Source organism: Dermacentor albipictus, chromosome 2 (genome assembly GCF_038994185.2).
Source record: "Dermacentor albipictus isolate Rhodes 1998 colony chromosome 2, USDA_Dalb.pri_finalv2, whole genome shotgun sequence".
Taxonomy (NCBI): Eukaryota; Metazoa; Arthropoda; class Arachnida; order Ixodida; family Ixodidae; genus Dermacentor; species Dermacentor albipictus.
In genome coordinates this window covers 70682957-70705320 of record NC_091822.1, presented here as the reverse complement: position 1 = coordinate 70705320, position 22364 = coordinate 70682957, and the positions used below count along the sequence as shown (strand labels likewise).

At 47.7% G+C, this 22364-nt stretch overlaps 1 protein-coding gene across 1 annotated transcript in view; it reads left to right on the top strand.

Annotated features, from left to right (window-relative positions):
- The window catches only part of LOC135908194 (glucose dehydrogenase [FAD, quinone]-like), a 32674-nt gene extending 11461 nt beyond the window's left edge, over nucleotides 1–21213 (top strand). The window contains exons 4-11 of the mRNA XM_065439943.1: nucleotides 275–412; nucleotides 675–805; nucleotides 3629–3796; nucleotides 5683–5830; nucleotides 10217–10383; nucleotides 12269–12446; nucleotides 16086–16302; nucleotides 19735–21213. Of these exons, the coding sequence (XP_065296015.1) occupies nucleotides 275–412; nucleotides 675–805; nucleotides 3629–3796; nucleotides 5683–5830; nucleotides 10217–10383; nucleotides 12269–12446; nucleotides 16086–16302; nucleotides 19735–19915 (1328 nt within the window). The 3' untranslated portion in view covers nucleotides 19916–21213. The remainder of the gene's footprint in view (nucleotides 1–274; nucleotides 413–674; nucleotides 806–3628; nucleotides 3797–5682; nucleotides 5831–10216; nucleotides 10384–12268; nucleotides 12447–16085; nucleotides 16303–19734) is intronic.
- Nucleotides 21214–22364: the final 1151 nt, after the last annotated feature.

The window sequence follows — 22364 nt, the reverse complement described above, 5'->3', positions numbered from 1 at the left end:
CCGTTACGACCATCCGACCAACATGAAAACGCACTGTTCATTTCAGATGAACCATTCGTAATAAAGCACCGGCAGTGCATGTTTTGGTGCACCGCAACGTTGCACCACCCTCCACCCATAGGGTGCGCATCACAAATTATTCGAACTGTTGTCGAAGTAATGTGTCAAGCTATACCCCTGGTCGCTAAACGTACAAGTGCAGTGTAACGGCTTGCTGGGAAGCGCCTATCTATTCGTGGTTATTCCAAGTGCCTCCCGTTGCGACTTGCTGCAGGCATGTACGGCGTGGGCGGCGAGCTGACCGTGTCCATGCCCGGGTCAAACACACCGCTGGCCAGGACGTTCTTGGAGGCTGGCAAGGAACTGGGCTACGACATCGTTGACTACAACGCCGGCCGCGGCCAGATGATAGGTGAGGCCGCACGTGGTGGAATCCCTTGGTGCTAAACCCTCAATCGCAAGGAATATAAACGTGTTATGTGCCACAGGCAATTCAAAATACCCGTAAAATTAAGAAAAGAAAGAACGCTTGCACACTTACTGCCCCTTTCAATATGGTGGCGTTGAAAGTAAGCGCTTACAACCTTCTCCGCTTGCGTGCTGTAGTAGTCTCCAAGGCGGTATCGACCGATGACCATCGTCGCACAATGAAACACGTATCTGTACGTGCGCAGGGTTCTCGACCTTCCAGACGACCATGCGCAACGGTTCCCGCTGGAGCACAGCCAGCGCATTCCTGAGGCCCATCTCCGGTCCCGCAGGAAGAAAGAACTTGCACATCTCCCTGCACTCGACGGCCAACAGGGTGCGTGGTATACTGCACGAATTATAGTTTTTTTTTAATTTTTCCGGAGTTTAAAAAGAAAAAAAAATACGCCTGTTGTCGATAGCCTAATTGTAATCCTTGAGCCGGATTATTCGTAGAGGCGGACATTACTTGCACGAGACCCGGAGTTCTTTAACGTGCATCCGAATTCAGACACACGAGCAGCGTTTCTCCATTTCGATGAATGGGGTGTTTTGTGGCGCAAGGGCCAAATGTGGCCAAAGAGCGCCAAGCCGGTGGTAATGCGTTCGCAATGGAGGTATGAATAACGAAGGGCAGATGTTACGGTGGCTGTAAAGGGGCCTAAAAACAGTCGGTCATAAAAGTGCACAAGTGCATAAAACCTATACAAGATAAAACTATGCCGATGGTTAATGGGGTGTAGAATGGACACAAAATACACATTGTGAAATAATGATGATTTAGTGATAGATCTCATAGATATACTTTTTCCAATAAGCACTACGGCCTTAACAGAGTCCTTGGGATGCAAGGGCTTGTAGGCATGTGCTATGCTAGACTACCATCACAGCGGCATCCTCTAGAAAGAGGATGTGCTATGAATTTCACCTCCATCGAAATGCAGACGCCGCGAGTGAGAATCGACCCCGCGTCCTCGTGGTCGGTGTTAGAAGGCCATGTATATATCTACGACTGCGCCGACGTGACGCGTGAATGCTCGAACGATGTTTTAGGCGTGGGAGCCCTTTCCGGTTGTCACGGGCAAAAAAACGGTCCGGGGGTAAGAGGTCAATAATTTTGGACAAGCGTAGAACCAAGGTACGCGGATCCTTCGAGTACTGTACAGTGCAATCTGGGTGCAATAGTTTTTGTGCGTTTGCACCTTCGCTCCTTCTTGGTTCTGATTCTGCTTTCTCCCCCCTCCCTCTCTTACCGCTACCTCTCCTCTCTGCTGGCGTCAACATCAATGTTAGACCGTTACGATGGAGTCAGCAGCCATTTGCTTATTTCTTTCTTTTTCGCGCACCCCCCCCCCCCCCCCCAAGTTCATTAAGAAAATAACTTCTCTCTGTTTTTGAATGCACGAGCTCTCATTTAGATGAAAAGTCTTCGCGTAAAAAAAATATTTCACGTCTTGTGATGAACAATTTATATTTTTTTAACATTCTAGAACTGTGAAAAAAAAACTTATAAATAACGATTCCCCATTCACACTGTGACAGATCCCGTGAACAGCGGATAAAAAGATTTGACGGTGCTTCAAGCTTTAGTAAAACTCTTGCTTGGGCTATTTGGTTCATGCTAGAAGTAGTAAAGGCAAAGCGCAGAAGACCAGGACTCAGGAAGTACAACACAAACGACAAACGCCGTTTGTGTTCTTCTTCCTGACTCCTGGTCTTCTACGCCTTGCCTTTACTACTTCAAGCTTTGCCCTCAGGAAAAGTCCTGATTTTGCCTCACACAAGAAATATCTCGTCACTGTAAAAAAAATACGGAACCAAATGTATCTATGTCAGGGCAAAACGACATGCTTGAAACGCTACGCATGCGATCGTACGTCTGCGTTTAGGGTCACTGAGTATGCCGGTGCGGTCATCATCAGTACACACAGCCATCTGCGTTCGGAAGAAATTTTATAAGAATAGTTTTTAACTGAAGGATGACACCGCGTGTTTCCATGAGCTTGCGTTCGTTACTATTCATGAAAGATAATATTTCAAATATTTTTCACGTAATTTTCTTAATTTATTCATATATGACAACAATTATTTTACAGCCAAGCTGTTAGCCTCTAGTTGGTGAGGATTTTTGGCGTCCACCAGCCAAAAAAAAATTTAACCGAAAAAAAAGTTCATATCTCCTTTGGAATCAGGCGCACAGTGTACAACAGACAGCTCAGTATTTATATCAATAAAGAAAAGCACAGAACGAGCATGAAAAGCTCATGATGAATGATAAAACGCCTGTGAACAATGTGAGACACGTTCCTTATCACACGTTAGACACGTTCCAGTCAGGGAACGCTGCAGCGTCGCTCTGACTCCGCAGGCTTTGCAATCGTCGGACGAATAAATGTCGGGGTAGCAGAGGTGAAGGATCGCCTTGTTCGGATATGGGTGTGTCTGCAATTTCCGCCGGGCAACGGCCTGTTTCTTGTGTAGTTTGGCATGCGGCGGTGGGTATTTACATCCATTCAATCTGTAGTGTTGCGTGATGGCGCTGTATCTCTGAAGCATCGCATGACCACTGTCACGCGATCCCCCCACGTCCACTCCCGCATCGCTCTCGCGGTGGGCGAGACGCCAGGATTGCTGGCGGGCGCCGCGGCTCGTCATGCAAGTCCTCGAGCCATGCCGGGAGGGCGAGCCGATTTTTTGTTTCTTGCTTAGTTTAGAAAGAACGGGGACGGGGCGCGTTGAGCTGCCAGTAAAAAAATTGGCTGAAGGCTTAGCTTGGTTAAGCCTGGAAAATTGCGAAAGCAATACCCTTGGCTGTGCCTTGGTTCGGCTGATGGTGTGGACATGTGGACATGTGGACACCAGCGAGCGTCCTCTCTCGGTAGCACCGCAGCAGCGGCGCGCAAGGCTTCGCCTCCACCATCGATGCCGCGAGCTGGGGCCCCGTCTCTTGGTCTGGCGTGACGTCACACGGTCACGTGACGCGCAGCTGTGTAAGGAGGCGCCACGACCACCGATGGGGCGAAAGTGCGAGCAGTATTGCTTTCGCAATAATATCATATTTAGGATTTCGTAGGAGTTGCCGCAAGGTGTAACGAATGGGAGCCAAATTAGATCTTGTAGTCAGCACCAAAGACAATGCGCGTGCGTTTTCTGCTCCCAGGTGCTCTTCGAAGGCACGCGAGCCGTCGGCGTGGAGTTCGTGAAGAATGGCCGCATCCGTACCGCATTCGCCACCCGCGAGGTCATCCTGTCGGCGGGGGTCATCGAGTCGCCGCACCTGCTCCTGCTGTCAGGCATCGGACCCAAGGAACAGCTGCAAGAGTTTGGGGTAACGTATTCGTCGCTTCAATGCCTCTTCGAAGGGAACGTAGAAGGCTGAGTTTATTTCACTTGCCAACTGTGGAAAAAAATTCGCATCTCTGGAACAAAAGTAATCAATTGGCTAATTGACCGTTAGCTACGCCATTTACATTCGTGTGGCTATTCTGCTATGGCATTTCAAATTCTCATGTGTAATGAAGACCAAGTTGCGCATCCAGAAAAGAGAACCGCAGGGAAAGGTGACGGAGACGGCAAGAGCGCACCCGATTTTCCGTCTCCGTCGCCTTTTCCTGTGGTTGTCTATTTTGAATGCGCAACTTGGTTCCTCATAGCAATGCACCAACTAGCCCAGCTAGAAGTTCTTCTAAACTATCTCATTTGTAAATCTGTCGTTTTGTGTATGCTCAGATTTTTTTTTGGTCCATGTGATGCTAACCTAACTTTTTCCACAAGACATCGCGCATCGGGCCCAATTACGACAAAATGAAAGATGCAGATGGTGCATGGAGCTCTACAGTAAATAGAAAAAAAAACATCGAAAGGAAATTTTTCTGAACAACTCCAAGTGCCGTACAAATTGAGACTAGACCCAGGTGCGTGAGGACGAAATGTTCCAGGTTAGTTTGACAAAGCGTAGGTTTTTCTGCCTTGCTATACATGCGAGTCTGGAGAAGGGTTAAGCATACTTCTCTCATACAGTGTACTGCCACGAAACTTCAAATGGAATAGATCAGCACGGATGTCCAGAAAACATTGGTATTTAGCGCGGAATATGGGAGATTAAAACCCAAGGGTAGAAATGAATAAGAAGAGGTTGTAGTAGCGGCGAAAATGGGTGTTAGAATAGCTCTTCATCAAGGAAGCCTTTAGGTCGCAAGAACTCCTGCTTCGTGGCCGAGAGGCACATTTTGCTAGCTTATACCCAGGGGGCTCTCGCCAGCACTGAGCAGGTTTGCTTTAAAAAATGAGTGCTTTCTTGATGCTTGAAAGCACCCGTACATTGTTAGTAGCCTCCTGACTAAGCCTACAGTACATTTTGTGTGTGTTCTGTTTAACGACGGGTAGTGATTACTTAACGCAGCTTTTAATTATTATCTTACGACCGCAACGTCAATACCGTTTGTAGAGCACATTAGAAAACGCCATTTTGAGTTGTTTCCCGCGCGCTATATACTTTCTGCGTAACTTTCTTGAATTATTATATTTATTTAAAAGAAAGCAGCCGCGTGGCGTGCAGGGAGGTCGAGTCGCGCAGCCGGATTTGAAGAATTTGCAGCCTTTCTTCGAAGCACACAAAGGGGAAGGTACACAAACGGTAACGCTTCGCAAGATATGCCTCACAAACCTCATATTGACACAGTGGTCATAAAGCCAGTAATTAAAATGTTAGTTCTTGATCCTGACTGATCAGGTAATTCAGAAGGTAAGGAACGCGGGAGCCTTCCTGTGAAAGTTGCTAACACCACAAAGGCAGTTTCATTGGCTCAGATGGGTTCATTTTCTTTTATATCTTGCGGTGTGTCAGGTGGCACTCCCATGTCTTTCATTGCTATCAAAGAGGATCCTGTCGAGTAAGCACACCGTTCAAGTGCAGGCTTTGGAAATAGCTCGAAAACATATTGCGAGAAACGCTGCTGACCAGTACCAGCTATCGCAGCCCACCCAATTGATCTCGTAGCTTTGACAACCCTGCTAAACACCGCTCGTGCAGATAAAACATGAGGCGTAAAAGGTGCGCGAAAATACTCCGACAGTAAAGCAAGAAATATACGAATGCGTGTACCCGATGCTTTTCTGGCCCACTTTTGCCAACTATACCCGCTGCTTGAGTTCCCAGCGTGTGCTGCCTGATGTGTCGTTGTAAATGCCACAACTGCCGTGGTATATTCGTAGATTCCGGTGATCGCCGACCTGCCAGGCGTCGGAGAGAATCTGGCCGAGCACTTGTATCCCGGTGGCGTCAGCGCTAGCGTCAAACGCAAGATCGACATCGACGTCACGCCGTTCGCCGGACCACTGCTCTTCTACGCCCGCAACAAAGGTACGCGGGTGCACGTCCCACCTTGGTACAGTCTGTTGTTAATATAACGAGCGTATATAGTGGAATATGGGGATATCAGTATAAGCATGCTCAAAATGTGTCTCTGTTCTATTACCCTGTAACAAATATCCTTATAGCGAATGGCGGATGTAAGAAGGCATTTTCGCCCCGGATGGGACTCTGTTGTAACGAGGCTCGACTGCACAGGCAAGCGACTGTTCTCTTTGTGTCCTATCAAATGCAGCCCACTTTCTACTACTGTCTTAAACATCTGTCTCAGCAAATCTATGTAAGGTCGTGTGGCTACAAATATGTTTTTTTCTGTGGTTATGCGAAATACAGCGTGAATCTCTATGCCCCACTTGCAAACTCATTGGTTGATGGTCAACTTACGGAGCTTGCGGTACCAAGGCCACCCACGGCCTATGGGCGACATCTTAGTGAGACCCTCCCGCATAATTTCAACTACCTGGAGTTCTCAATCCTCCGCCCAAAGCACAGTACACATGCTCTTTTAATGAGGTGTCCATTAAAGACTCCTGGTATTTTAATGTTCTTTTTTCGTGGTCGCTATCGCCTGCACTTGACCAGTTACATCAAAGAAGCGCCAGTTAACGTTTATTGCCTGGTTCCGGACCGTTACTAACTTGTGTGCGCCCGACTTCCCTGCCCCTCCTCCCCTTTCTTTCTCTGTCTCGTCTAATATATGCACACTCGAAAAATTCGTAGTTATAGCTAACTTTTCAAAACTGCTGGACATTTGCGTTCGAGAACCACCATCTGATTATGAGGCACGGCACGCGAGGGTATAGTAAGCGTAATCATTAACTCAGTACGTTAGGAAGGACAGTTTGAAATAAAGAAGAAAGTGCGCCGAGCACGGGCTGCAGCCACGGGGGCTAGCCCGCTCGGTTGCTGCGAGATAACAAACAAGCCAGGCGTCCGGTTCTAACGCCCCTCGTTAAACTACAGGGACTACCTCGTCTTGCCCGTGGTCTGTGGGTACACCACCTTGAGAGTCCTATGAAAGTTTAACGCCCACATCTGCTCGGACACCAGGGGAGCTCACGGCACGCTGCGGGACCGTGAGTAAGGGACCGACCACTTGCCGTTGGTAATGCTTGGCCTTTGAGTCGTCCTCCGTCGCGACCATGGGTGCTCTGCAGTTGAACTTGTTTTTGGCTCCCTCTTACGTTATCCCGGCGACCTGTTTGCCACAGAGAAGGCGCCACTTCAACACCAGCCCTATCTTCAACGCCTGCGAGACTACTTTTGCGACCTACAGCCCGTTTAACCCGTGTCAGCCAGGCAACATACATTCGAGGACCCAGACCTCGCGTCTGCCGCACATGTTTTTCGAAGGCGAGACGGCATAGGGGCGCCTGTAATTCCGGCCTATGATGGACTCTTTCCGGTTCTGCGCCGTTCCTCCAAGTCTTTTGTCGCTGCGCAGCGTGGACGTGAGGAAACAGTCCCTACACATCGCCTCAAGCCGGCCTACGAGGAAACACTTATCACCCATTTGCATCCCCAGAGCACATATTTCTCAGAGCCCGACGCTCTGCATTTTGATTGAATTCTCATGAGGTCGGGTCCATTTCAAGCTTTCGATCTAAGCAGATGTGGGTGCTAGAAAACATTTAGAAGAACAGCAGTTTTCGTTTTAGCTCTTGCTTAGCTTACGCGTACGCTTTGTAACCAACCAATTACCGCACAAGGGTATGTGTGCTCATGGAAAACACAGGTACTCATGGATCCGACCCGTTCCCGCAAAAGTACGGCAACAAATATCGACGCGGTCCTCCTCCAAACTGCAACCGCAGACTCTGCGACGCGTTTTTCTCCGTTCTCATTTAAGCGTCTAGTGTAGGCACGAGAGGCTTAATTCTCCGATCATGAAGGTCCCACAGTGAGAAATGCAGCGAGAAATTCGACGTAGGGATTAACAAAACGTGTTGGCGCGTATTTCTCTTTTTTCTATCTTTCATGGGTGGACTTTACAATACGAGATGCATAATTATAGCCAACGAAAGTGCTTTCGGAGGCCAAGCCTAACTGGACTGCTGATTAGCGTTCTAGCCTAATCGCGGCTATAACTGGAAACTTTCAAATTGTTTTGCAACTGCATTAGTTACAATTACTACGTGTTGAGTGAGTCCCTGTTCATAAACCACGTTTAACTAACAGCTACTGAAAAGGCAGTGATGGTTCGTGGTAAGCAGTTAATACATTCATTTCTGAAGGAACAGAATGCACGAGTGCACGCAATAGTTTCTTCTTTTATGAAAAAGTTCGCCTTACAGCAAAAACATGCTTGATTCGTGCAAGTTATATCTACATGAAGAATTCGTTGTGTTCAACGAAGTCCAACAGGGATATATGGTGGGGACCATGGATCCACAGATGGTGGTCAGGTGAGCGGCTTACATAGGTGTACAATTTCACAAGATGTGCGGTATCTGCAAGGGGCGCTGGGCGAGGGCAGAAGATACGTGTCGCGCGGGACGCTGACCGACGGTCCGGAGCTCTTGTACGAGTAGCAAATGACATCAGTGCAGTACCTCACACGTATCCTTCTTAACGCAACCCTCTCGCGGCGGGAGAGACAAGGCGGATCCACACCGAGTTACCAGTGCGCGTGTGGATTGGCAAATGACTGCCTTTTCGAATAGCAGGGGATTGTGGGAAGAACGGCAGTGGATATATCACTGGAGGTTGGTGACTAGTTGCATCTGCCTGAACGTGTTCTGGAGAAGACGGCAGAGGTATACAAACAAGTGGCACCACGCACGGGACCATCTACACTTCGCTATGCACTTTTACGGCAAAAGACGATCCATTCGTTACCTTGTGGAAGTCTTCCACCCCTTGGATTCAGTCATAAGACCAGTGCCGATCAGCTGCTTATGCAAACTAGAATATATGCTTTCGTCTTCAGAACTGGGCTAGTTGGCTAAATCCATCTTTCTGTTCATTTCCGATCAATTTCTTCTCTTAGTGCTTTCTTTAACGTTACGCAAACAGAAAGTTAGAACAAATGCGGTAACTAAAACGGGAGATACTGACGTCCACACACCGCTAATTAACTAGCGCTGCGCCATGTCGCCTGCTGCCAAAAGCTTGGACGACGTCTGCACCTCCTAAATCGTGAGTGCGAGAAAACTGCGAACTCGTGTTGAACTGACCCTGCGCGAAGTCAAATCAAAGAGCGCAGTGCAGACGGCGTGCGCTGCATTGTCAAATCGAAGACGAAAGTGCTGCACTGCCTGAACTAAAATGCGGAAAGTGAAGCGACATCAAATACCTCTAATGCGAACTACGCCAGCGGCAAAGAGAAAAAAGCTGGATTTGACGAGCGCATAGAAGAAGTGTCGATGTTTATTCTGGTAGTTTGTATCGCAAGGTAGTCATTGTGGTCATATATAAGCTGCCCTTTGGACATTATAGGCGGAGCGCCAGCAGAACGTGATAGTGGCATCTCTGAGACGGGATTAAGGGAGGAGAGGTTAGGGCAGTAGAAACTACATGACCGGCCGACACTAGCAACAACAAAATCCTGGACTTCTTCAATGTCGTCACCCTCAGTGATGCCCACAAACTTATTGCGAATCGAGAGTAAGCGATGAGTTCATGACATCGTTGTTCCAGAGGGTTTCAAGGGACTGGAAGTCCTGTTCAAGTATGGCGCCGAGTACTGGCCCGGTCGGCGTCCCATGACATTGCCAACAGCATCTCAGCCTTTTAAACGCACTGGTAGTTCCTTGACCCTAATTTGGCGCCCTAGAGAGAGTGAAGAGTTATTAAAACTACCAGTGTGAACATCCCGTCCATATACGTGTACCGGATTCACACCCATCGAGCTGCGTTTCAACGATTTCAACTGTCCGCACCGCCCAATGCTTATCCTCGAAAACTTAACCATGGCGCCTGTGATCGCTTGCGCGTTGACGCCTGATCTCGGAGACCACAATTTAATCCAGATGTTACCGACGCCAGCTGCTCTTTCGTCTTCAAAAATGAGACGCCTAAAGCCGAAAAGGCATTACATCTGCGATGCTCGTTCGTCTAGGTACTAGGCGACAAAACGTTCGTAGCAGAGAGTAAGACTGCAGTGCTAAGTCGCGGGACCACTTCGCGACTTCAGCCTTTCGAGCGCGACCGCGTGCACCGTCATGTTGGGCATGCGCATTTCTGTGCCCCTACAAAACGCGGACACTTTGCAGCTTCAAAAATGCTTTCAACACCAAAACAGCCAGAGAAGACAAATGAGCACACATTGACACGCTTTTTCGTCGCTGTCTCTTTAGCCCTAAATGCGTTTTTTTAGCGATAAATCACGACCGCCACCACCACAAGCATCGAATGTTCGGTCTCCTGTTCGACCAGGTCCCTGGACCATCCCCGGCGGTGTGGAGACGGTCGCGTTCGTGCAGACCGAGCCAGCCAATGGAACGGCCGCTGATGTGCCCGACATCGAAATCCTGCTCTTCTCTATGTCGCCGGCCTCCAGCGAAGGCGAGAGGTTCATGCTCGACATCGGACTCGAACAAAAGGTATTGCGTTTGCATGTATTTCCGCGAAAGTAACAAAAAACATCGTGAGAGAACCCGCTATTCATTCATGTACGCTCGCAGAGTTGCTGATAAGTTAATCGATAGATAATATTGCCGCAAGGTTAGAACACATCGTAAACCTCAATCATGCAGAAGAAGCTTACGACAAACAAGGACACGACTACAAAAGATAAATACAATGTGAACTATAACATGATGTACAAAATCTAGATACTAAAAAGAACCCCCGTGCAGAGGGCTCAAAAAGTTACTAAAGACATTATTCACCTCGCAAAAGTGGATTTTACTGTTCAGAAGCAACATTGCTTGTGTCCAGCAGTATTGACTGTTTGAATGATAACTTTTTTAACCTCCAATCGAACACGTCGTCTACGATGGGCGCAGTAAAGCATCGAAATAACTGCCGACAAATAGTGGCTCTGGCTCATACTTGATATGATCTCGACATTTGACTTTTTGATTTGTTTAGCATTGATAACGACAAGACGTCCGCAAGAGTAAAACGAACGGCGACGGTTTCTCATTCGATCCCCTCCAATGAGAATGCACGCCTGTACAATTTATTGGAAAATCGGACTTTTTCGTTTTGGATTCGCCTGTATTAGATCGCATCAAGTTCACTAGCAGATCGTGCACTCTTACTCAGAATGTGCTTAAGAGCAATACGAGGAGGAGGAGGAACAAACTTTTATTGAAACCAGGGGCCCTATAACGTAAAACTATTCCAATATGTTTTTATTCCGATCTCCAGACGTCAAATTTGCGTAACCGCCGACGCAAGCATCGGGCAGTCACTCGCAGGGTTCTCTGAACAGACCAATCAAACGCTCTCCTCGTTCATAGGAGGTCACTTTTGTTTCCTTGAAAAACGAATAACATTGCCTACACTGAGCGGCTTGTCTTATCTAATTGACTGACAAGAGGCGAGGACCACGCTCAAATGGAGAGAGATTCGATGGGGCCGAGCCAGTGCACTGAAAATAGATAAGCGGATGAAGAGGATGGTACCGGCGTCTGCGATTGGTCCGCTTTCCCTTACTTAGCTTGCGGTGGCTCGTCGAAAATTGCGGCGGCATGCAACGGAAGCTTAAGAATGACGCTACAACGTATTCTCAGTAAAGAAGAGTTGGCAGAACGAGGTCGTAAACGTGCTGAAAGTTCTCCGAAACGTTGCACGGCCACGCAAAAAGTTTTATTACAAGCAAATAAACCCATGCTATCCGGCAGGTGCGAGTAAGCAGTGCGTGAGCAATCGGTGGCAGCCATCTTTTATTCCTTTCGGTACGGGCAGCCTGTGGTTATTCAGAGGAAAATTCAGTTTTGTTCGGCATATTAATGCATCTTTAACGCACACACGTCACTTTGACGCCGTGAGTTCTTGCGGTTTTGTGACGTCGCGTGACACGCAGGTGAAGTGGGCGCAGCCCGAAAACTTTTGACCAATAGCCCAGGGCTAATGGTGAAAAGGCGTTGAATGAGAAATAATTATTTTTCTTTTGTTCGGTCAAATTATGCATAATCAGCGTGTATACGTCATATCAGATGGGGAGCTATCGCGGTATCCGGGACGTCGCGTGACACACAGGTGAAGGGGGGGTGGTCCAAAAAAGTTTTTGACCAATCGTGGAGGGCTCATTGCAGAATTGGAATAGAAAAGTTTGGGATAGTTTTACGGCATAGCGCCCCAGCAATACGAGGACAAAAAAAATTCCGGCATTGCAATTTCCTTGGCCGGCGATGCTCATTACATGGAAAATGCAATGTTACAAACAAGCGTTACAAACAAGTGGGCCTGCAAACTACTCGGTTTTCCTCGCGAGCCGCCTTTTGGTTGGCTATTGAATGTGTGCACCATTGCTTACAGGCGTACGACGAATACTACAAGCCCTTGCGCGGGAGCCACGGCTACAACCTGGTGCCCGTCCTGCTGCATCCCAAGTCTCGCGGTGTGCTGCGACTAAAGAGTGCCGATCCCCGGATTCCTCCGGCCATTGACCCCCGATACCTGTCACATCCGGATGACGTCCGGGTCATTGTCAAAGGTACGTACAAACTGAGACAACGAGAAAAGAAAGGAAAAAACTACATTTTAGTATTAAAAGTGCAGAGCGGATGATGGCACGGGGTGGGTGGTTAGTCCCAGAGTTTCACATGCCACGTTATTCATTGCGAACTGGAGACCTGCGCGAGGTACCGTTGGTACGCGGAACTGGTGGCTTTTGTCCGTCCTAGAGTTTCCTACAGGAATCTCTGGCGCTGAGCGTCTACGCTAGCTGCAAGGAGGCGGTTTATCTAACGTGGGAAACATGTGCAGAACGCGCATTCGCCTGAACTTCGCTCTTCTGGCTTCAAACAGTTTTTGTGATTTTGCAAAATTGATTATGTTCAATAAACATCACTCTGCATATTCAGCCATTGGCACTGATTGCGCGCGTGCGCGTGAAATTGTTGTGTAGCGGTGTTTAGAAAACGATGATGAAAATACAAACCGTCGAAAACTAATGCCACAAAAAACGTTGGAAGCCACAAGCGCAAAGATTACGGAAATCCTTGTGCTATGTCTATCATTTCCCCCAGTGTTAACAATGACGTTAATCATTCCCCGGTAACTGAACCATGGCCTTCGAAATGTGCAACATCCGAGATCGAGAACCTCCTCACGCCATCTCAAAGTCATGGCTAAATGATCGCTGCGCTTGTAATATTTTTCTCGAAAACTGTGCCGTCAGCTGTCGTCAGCTGCCGTAAGTCGTGGCATACAAAATCACACCGGTGCAATCTTGGAGGCCGTTTTTGAAGTACCGGCAACGGATTTCGTGCCAAAAAAAGAAGTATAATGACAAGGGCAAGGGCCACAAAGCGGCGGTGAGGCGCTGCCTTCATCAAGCAAACCTCGTCAATTCTCGCGCTGTGCGATGACGAAGCTATAGGGGACTTGCGTAATGAGGACTATCCTGTGCTGCAATGAAGCGACGCAGGTTTTCGGCTGCCATGGGGAAGGATGAACACCGTAGACACGATCGGGTGATAGCCGGTTACCTGTTCCATCGGAGGCATTCTCAGATCATGAACAGCAGGTTGCCATTATCCCTCAAGAGAAAAGTGTATAATAGCTGTATCTTATCAGTACTCACCTACGGGGCAGAAACCTGGAGGCTTACGAAAAGGGTTCTACTTCAATTGAGGACGACGCAACGAGCTATGGAAAGAAGTATGATGGGTGTAACGTTAAGGGATAAGAAAAGAGCAGATTGGGTGAGGGAACAAACGCGGGTAAATGACATCTTAGTTGAAATCAAGAAAAAGAAATAGGCATGGGCAGGACATGTAATGAGGAGGGAAGATAACCGATGGCCATTAAGGGTTACGGACTGGATTCCAAGGGAAAGGAAGCATAGCAGGGGGCGGCAGAAAGTTAGGTGGGCGGATGAGATGAAGAAGTTTGCAGGGACGGCATGGCCACAATTAGTACATGACCTGGGTTGTTGGAGAAGTATGGGAGAGGCCTTTGCCCTGCAGTGGGCGTAACCAGGCTGATGATGATGATGTTCCATCGCGCGCACGTGCGTTTCGTGCTGTTTCTGAGCGTTCATTCCCCGCAATTCGACGTGCCAACCTACAGCTGCCTGCCGCTATATGCAGGCAATTTTTGTACGCATGCAGTTTCGGCTGTCAGGCTACACTTAATCACGCAAAGTTCAGCAAGCGTTCGATGCACCGTCTTCACCTCTGAAGTCGGCCGCTTCGGGGCTGTGCCAACCGTTCGTCCAGATTTCTGCGCCAATTGTAACATTTAGGCGCAGCACCTTTGATTCACCAGTCACACGGCATATTTATTTAGAGGAATGTGTACAGCATGCTTCACACTAATGTTCTACTGCGCACCGCCGTAATCAGTTGCATCCCTCACCAAAATCTGCGTGGGCGAATGCAGCCGCGTTTCTTGAGGCAAGGATCATATGCTGGGCGACGGTGGCCGCCACAAGCTGGCCCGATCATGTAGCTGAATACTCTAGCGTTTGCGAGGTCACTTCCCTCGAGCTGGATTATGATATCGAGCAATTGTTGCGCCATTAAACAGGAACAAGATATCGACGCATAACGCGCTCCTTGATTTGATTCCCTACTTTCCATACAGCTTGCTTTGATGTAATCCGGAATGACGCAAAAGTCGAAAAAAGTTGCAGCTCATGCAGTCAAGGATTGCTACCCGTCGCCACTTTCACATTGTAGCAGTCAAAGATGCCTTCTTCGGGGCAAGCGCGAGAGCATGCCAAGGCAATCCACCGATGCCGTTGCGGGAAACTTAACTTGCATTTGTATAGGGCCACGTTACGCGGCGAATACGCTATGTACATATCAGAACACTACAGTGAGACCTATAACAGAGCCCGCACGGCCCACAAAAATTTCTACGCATGTCCTGCGCTCACCCGCACGTCTATCTGTCACGATTGCGGTGAGAACGCAATGGTCGCGTAGGGTTGTCGGCCTAATGCAAAATGTTTATATAATCCCTGTCGAAATATGTTTGACTTCACGACGAGTTTCACAACGCCACCGCTGCCGCAAAGCATACCGCTAGCAGTAGTAGCAGTACAACAACTGTGCTAATAAGCATGTCTTTTTATGTACCACGAAAAGCCGCTCACCCACTCGAGATAAAAAAAAAAAGAAACAGGGTTGTGAGGCAAAAAAGAAAATAAAACAATCCGACAGAGCCCGTGTACAACATTGCAATGGATGCGCGGGCACCACGGGGCGCGTCACACACGAAGTAGTACGTCTGGGTGCGCGTCACGTGGTCGCAGATTTTCGGGTGTAGCGCAAACATATTCCGTACTAAGCTAACGTGCAGACAGGATCATTAACGTTACTCTGACGCGGCGCGTTGACGTCCAGACAGGCATACGTTACCACGCAGGATGATGTCGGATGAAACTGGATTTGATCCCGTAGGTGGGGAACGCCAAGAGCGACGCCGTGTGTATACATTCATGTCAAGTATTGATGTAAAGTCCCTGATAAGAGACATTTCAGGTATTATCCAATAAAGGAACATCGCACGAGCCTCTGTCACGCGCTATGTGCGATGAGGTGAATAAGAACCATATTTCATTCTGCAGATAAATGTACCGAATCTGTTTTTAAATGTATAGTTTCAGTTTTTACTGAAATCATGTTAAAGTAAATGCCACCTGTCGAATTGCAGCCTATGTTTTCTTTTTTTTTCTTTTTTTATCCAATGGGACACTATGTAGCCTTAAACGAGCACTCGTACCCAGCTCATAAGGATAGCAGCAGTACACATGCCGTCTGACCACTCACAAGTCACTTCGAGTGAAGAAAAAAAAAAAGACAACGCTATTTTCGGCGTGCTGTGGCTTCGTTTGTCAGTTTCACGGACCCTTTGTTACGAGGAGCACGGGGTGAGTGGTTTGGGCTTCTGCGCTTACTTGACAGCAGCGAGAAAGAGGAAGCAAAAACGCAAAATGGAGAGGGTGGGCGCCAAACATTAAACGTTTAGTTTCCTTGGCGCCGTAAACACGTTTCCTAATGCCGGTAATAATCGGCAAGCCCCGCCTTACAGCCGTAGTACGTATAACGTCGTCCGCTTGTCGGCGCGGATTCTCGCGTGCACGTTGACCGCACACGGGCGCCAACCCTTCCTCTGCGCGCAGGCATGAAGGCCTCGGCGCGCATCGCCGAGACCGAGGCGTTCAAGCAGCTCGGCTCGCGCCTCTGGCCCCGCCACTTCCCGGGCTGCGAGCGGCACCTGCTGTGGAGTGACGAGTACCTGGAGTGCCTGGCGAGGCACTACACCACCGCCCTGTGGCACCCGTCGGGCACCTGCAAGATGGGCGGCGGCCGCGACGCCGTCGTCGACCCCGAGCTCAGGTACGCGTTGCACGCACGCACGGACTTCACCGGCTCCGCTCGCCCGAGGCTCACGCACCACCGCAATTGGAATACTGAGTCTGAGGCAAATTGGAATACTGAGGCAAATTGGAATACTGAGTCTAATTAAATTAGTTCAGGTTAAATATGATTACCAGGAGTGCAGATTTTCGGGCTATAGTTGCTTCGTTGCACTAATTGAGGTCATAGCGCTAGAATTACGCGGACAAGAAAGACGACAGCACGTGCTGTTTCTATCAACTTGTCCAGCGCTACGACCTCAATGTCTATATCTGATTAGCCTAATCAAAGTAAGTACGGTTAAATTAATTTAGCCTAATTAAACTTAATTACGGGTACCTAGGAATATTTAGGCGTAATATGACTTCATTACCTTTACATTGACTAAGATTAATCACGAATAATTCATGGTAATTAAGATGACTTAAGCCTAATTAAGATTGAGTACGATTACAGTACTTAAGCCAAATCAAGAATAATGAAGGCAATAAAATAAATTGTCTTACATTACTTAGCCCTAATGCTGATTAATTACGATGACGTTAATTTCGCCCAGTAAGATTATTTACGACTCATTAGGTTCACCAATTTATGTAATTGCAACAAGCCCTTGGAATACTTGCAGCACGTTGCGTCACCCTGGACACATTGAGCCGCGGTGTGCGTATACACTCGACCACTCAACGAATCATTCGTTGCATGATCGTGCAAGATGAGCAGGTCCCGCAGGGGAATTTTCTGCAGTAATTTTTTTCGCGTTTGACGGACAGCGCCACACACACACACGCACAGTCTGGCTGGCGAGAAAAGGGTAGCGGGAAGGACGCTGCGACCTTTCGGCGCGACACCTCCGATCTCTCACGACGAGCCCGGAGCAGCGAGCGCGTTCCTATTGGCGATCAAACTCGTACGCGGCAACGTTACCGGTAAATCTTGGCACATAGTGGCCGGAGGAGCGACAAAGCATTGGTCGCGGTCGTTTGAAGATCGTCTCATTTTATTCGCTTCCCCCATAGCGGCCTGTGTCGGCAACGTTGCGTTCATCAGTTAAATCCGCGCAACACACTCTGGCTGCTGATGGGCACCTTGCCCCGAGGCTTTCCACGCTTGACAGAAGCGCGAGAACTATCAGTGGGCAAAACCGGTTGGAAGGCTTAAGACAGCTCATTCAGCATAGCCTGGAACAGACGAGATGGAAATTCAGGGGAGGTGGAATTGTCCATGCTAGGCCTGTGGTCCGCAAAAAAAAAAAATGGAGGTAATCACTCATGTGCTTACACTCAACACAATTGCTGGAAAAATTTCAGTACCGTTACAGCAAGACAGCGCTTTCAATTCAAGTAGGTCAACTCATTATATTTTCTTATGGGGATTTATACGTAAAGATGTGGCACAAAAGTTTAACAAACCACATTCTTATTTTAACTGCTAGTTCACTGTGATAAGAAACTCGTTAATGCTGCTTTCTCAACAGCTGTCTGTATATATTGATCAATTTCTCACAGCTAAATTACCTTGACCCATGGATTTTTTATTCGCTTGTAGATATGGCGCTCACGCATAAGCTCTTGAACCATTTATTTGCTGCGTCTTTGTCGTTCTTCAGAATGCCACTTTCAGTAAGACTAGTTTCCAAAAGTTATAAGTCACTGTTCAACTGCCTATGAGCATTTCCTATTCTAGAATAGTTTCCGCTGCACACGGGGGACAACACACTGCGGGAACGGCTGAGTGCATGACTCGCCAGGAGGCGCTGTCCTCGCTAAGCGCCCACGTAAGAAGCTTCGCACGCATTTGTGCGGCAGCGCGACTTGCCGCGAAGTTTAATTCATTCGTTCACTGCAAAACCTGCTCGGCTGCATAGTTCCCGGTGAACAACTGCGAATATAGCAAATCGCAGATGACTATCCGATAAAGAAATGCAGAGAAGCACGCTGGCTTTCTTTTCCTTTTCTTTCTTTCTTTTTTTTTTGGGGGGGGGGGGGGCGACGCACCACAAGTTTTGCTTCACAACGTAACATGCCCCCGGCGCTGGAGCAGACAATGCGGAGAAAAAAAACCGCGCTTGCACTGCTTTGTGCGCCTGCGCAGGACTCCTTCATGGTTTCTGCACCTCGCGAAGCTTCAAGCAGTCTCCGATGTCTAACCAAGAACGACAAGCGAGCCCAGTAATCTCTAACCTAATGGTCTCGTCCGCGCAGCATGTATTCAAACATCCTCCGCAAAGACAAATTATCGGGTTTTTTCTTTTTTTTATTCCTTAAGACCACGAACAGCAGTCGCCAAGATTTAACGAACTGCAATTTCCGTCAGCTGCTTAGCTAGCACTCACTCTATTCAGCAGCAGCTGTCAATAGGTAGCTTCAATGTATTTGCACACCCGCAGGCGAATGTGAAGTGTCCCACCTGATGTTAGCAAAGTTATTCGATGAAAAAAAAATATTAAATAAACACGGTGCAAGACACGATATTAATACTTACGATGGTCGGTTGTCTGAACGTAAGAACTAACACCGTAAGTCTTATATTTCTATTTTGTCCCTTCCTTTTTACATTATATTTCTCTTTCGTTGAACGGCTAGGCTAACTTTAGCCGCGACACACGATGTACCCCGTACCGAAGACACCTCGTCTTACAACCATTTCAATAAGGTTAGCGGCTATTCGCTACATAACGACTACTTAATAAGCATGCTCACCTTTCAATTTCTCGGAAGTGGAAAGAAAATGGCTTTGCTATTCCTCCCCGTGTACACCCAATCAACGTAGATGCGCGTGAGCGCATTATGTCCTTTCTTCTGTTTTCCTCGCCTTGCTGAAAACCAATGGCCGATCAGAAATGAAATCCTGCAGCGCACAGTGACGGCAAAGGCGTACACGTGTGCAGAGAGAGCCAGGAGAAGACGAACAAAATTTCAGTCGAAGCGACAACTGCGACAGTGAGGCGAACGAGTGAAGCGTCCTAATACAAAAAGGTACACGAAAAAAGAAAATAAGAGAAAACATATTTTTCTACACCTACTGCCGCTGTGTTAATTTAATTATGTGTTTAATTTAATTAATTAATTTAAATTATATCATCTTTTAATTTATCTATTATTTACTTATATTAATAAATTTTTTATTTTAATAAATTAAAATAATTCATTTTTATTTATCTTTCAGCGATAGAACCAAATGCGCAAGACGTATTTAATTTTCCGTTGGCCACCGAAAGCGTGTCGGCGCTATTTGCCACATGCCAAAACTATAGCCCAGCTGTCTATCCAGCTCTCTCTTAACGAATCTTCAAAGTATATGCCGCCACATAGGCTCACGCATAGAAAAACGGGAAGCCTCAGTGCGAAGCCGCGTCCGGTCCCTACCTCGCGCACGACCTTAACGATTTCGTGCGCATGCGCGTACGTGCAGGGTGCTGGGCGGCGTGCAAAGCCTGCGAGTGGTGGATGCGTCGGTGATGCCCGAGCCGCTGTCGGCGCACCTGAACGGCCCCACCATGATGATCGCCGAGAAGGCGGCGCACATGATCCTCCGGGACCTGGAGGGCGAGGACAACGAGCCCCTGGTGCCAGACGCCACGGCCGTCGTTTGAGACCTCCGTGGACGCCCCCCGTCTTCCAGGCTCAAGAACATTGCATCGCAACCAGCTTTCCGGCAGCCTTCTCGACGCGCTTGCGCGTTACGTCAACTTACTCTGGGTGGTGTACCGAGCATCATCATAGCGTCAGTTATCGTCAAGGCGAAGCGTCTAAACCTATAGTGTACGTTACCACTAGTGTTGCCGTGCACCAGTTCGGGCGACGGTGCATGAAGCTAATAGAATGTCGGCGTAAGAGCCTACAGACTGCATACAAGAGCCAAACTATAGTTCATTCCTGCTCATGCAAAGCAAGTTGCACCGTGTATGTTGAAAGGTTATTGTATATAGCTTAGATCGTTCTTGATCATGCCAGGTAGGTTAGGCGGTGTGTGTTTGATAAGCACGAGCGCGTCGTACGTTGCGACTGGTTGGGCTTCACAGATCCTTGTCTTGCTGAAACCACAGATTGGAACTTACTTTCCGCGATAAAGTAAATGCGCGGGAAATCTTAGGAATCTCGCAAATATCTCTACACCGCACTTTTCATCCTTTCAAGACTGAAGGTCGTCTCGCCAACTTCGCTAGATTTACGTAAACGAATAAGGCCGATTTTCCACTCAATGAAAAAAAAAACAGCTGTGTACTCCGAAAGCAAGCCCAGGCTATCCAGAGGGCCCAGGAAAGAGCGGAGCGTCACGGCGTTCTGTCCTTTACGTGGGCGCGGCCAGCGGCTACAATGGCCTCCCGTTAGGAGGTCCTGAAAGTAGCTCCTCAGGACTAAATAAAGTTCGTTGTCTGTCTGTCTGTCTGTGAATCCATGCTAAAGCATCTTCACGTCTGGCGACGCAATCTGCAAGCATGCTAGTAACATTGTGTAGCCCCTTATTGAGACGCATTAGACAATCCTAGAAACTGCTAAAAACTTTATATAATGTATTATGCACCTGGTACTAGGAATTTTCATTGCAAAGCTCGCTAGCTGGTTATTTCGACGACGCTTTATAGGTTGCAATATCGGGCTTGCGGAACTGATAATTGACTGATATAAACAGTACAATGCATTGATAACAGCATGCTTGAGCTATTTGAAATTGCTGGCTTTGATTTGTCGTCCCGGACCTACGTACAGTATGGCCTTACACACTAGCACGAAGTACCGTGGGATTGCACGCTCGTTTACCTGCTTTAGTTTGTTGAGGTCGTGAATATTTTCTGTGAAGATTTAAAAACACCCGGGTCCTGTGATGCGCAGTGTTTGTACAAATAAATACATGAACATTCCTCATTGAATAAAAATATTCCATCTCGAATGAGTGCTGTTGTGTACGTTGGGTACGCCTATTAAGGCGAAGTGTTTTTGCCTACCATCCGATTCTTTCACCTGGATCAGTCGGTCGCTGGTCAGGTTCTCGCCAAAAAGATTGCTCCTCACTTTTAAAGAAAGCAAAAAAAGGCAAGCATATCCTGCCGCAGGATTCAAACCTCTGCTGCCAGGTGCAGCAGTCCGATGATTTAAACATTAGGTCACAACCACTTTTCTTTTCATAATATTTATTACGAACATAATATGTATTTGGGTAAAGTATTTCCGTAGCAGCAAAATCAATCATAGCCGGGTCCACAAGCACAAAACAAAACACTTCACAGTAGAATTTTTACAGTAAACAGTTCTCTAAATGGAAGGCAAAAGGATACACTACATCGACAATGGATCCCAGCCTGGCTGGAAGTCTCTTTGATCATAAAAGGCTTTTAGTTGTGAAATCACCTGAATGAAATGCGACTGCGAAAAAAAAATTGGTTCTGCACTCCGATTTAACATGCGAGTTTTCCGTAAACTGCATAACGCCATAAATAGCAGCATGTCAAAAGGCACATCTTCCCATTTAGGCGGCATGAGATATCGTATCGGACGACGACTTACATCATGGTCTTTTTAAGTACTTTGGAGAACGCCCCAAGATAAGATGGCGCCCATGCAGTCAATAAAGCAGGGTTCTCTAATTAAGGCGCCGCTCACAGTTCTTTTATATTCCTTTACTGCATTGTTAGCAACACTACGCACACACGTATAGAGCCGGTCACTTGGTGCTAAAAAATGATTTTTCTTCATTTGGTTAGACTTTACAAAATTTTAAAAGCCTTCGGAGAGGCGATAGCGGTAACCAAACCATGAAGTTTCTGAAACAACTCGGGGTGGGGAGGGGCGGGGGGGTGTTCATCATGTGCTTTAGGGCATCGCGCGTGAGCGTAGTACTTTTTATTAAGTGTTGCCTCACAGGCTTTGCATCTATACTCGGGCACTCCTTACACCTATGTGCTTTTTGCACCCACTGCTCATACACAAAAAGCATCAGTATGTCAGCTGGGCGCTCCCCCTTGTGCCTCCAAATGGCAAGAAACGAACAGCGCAAAGGGATTGACAGTATTTCTATTTTCAAAATTTGTTTGAGAAGCTCCC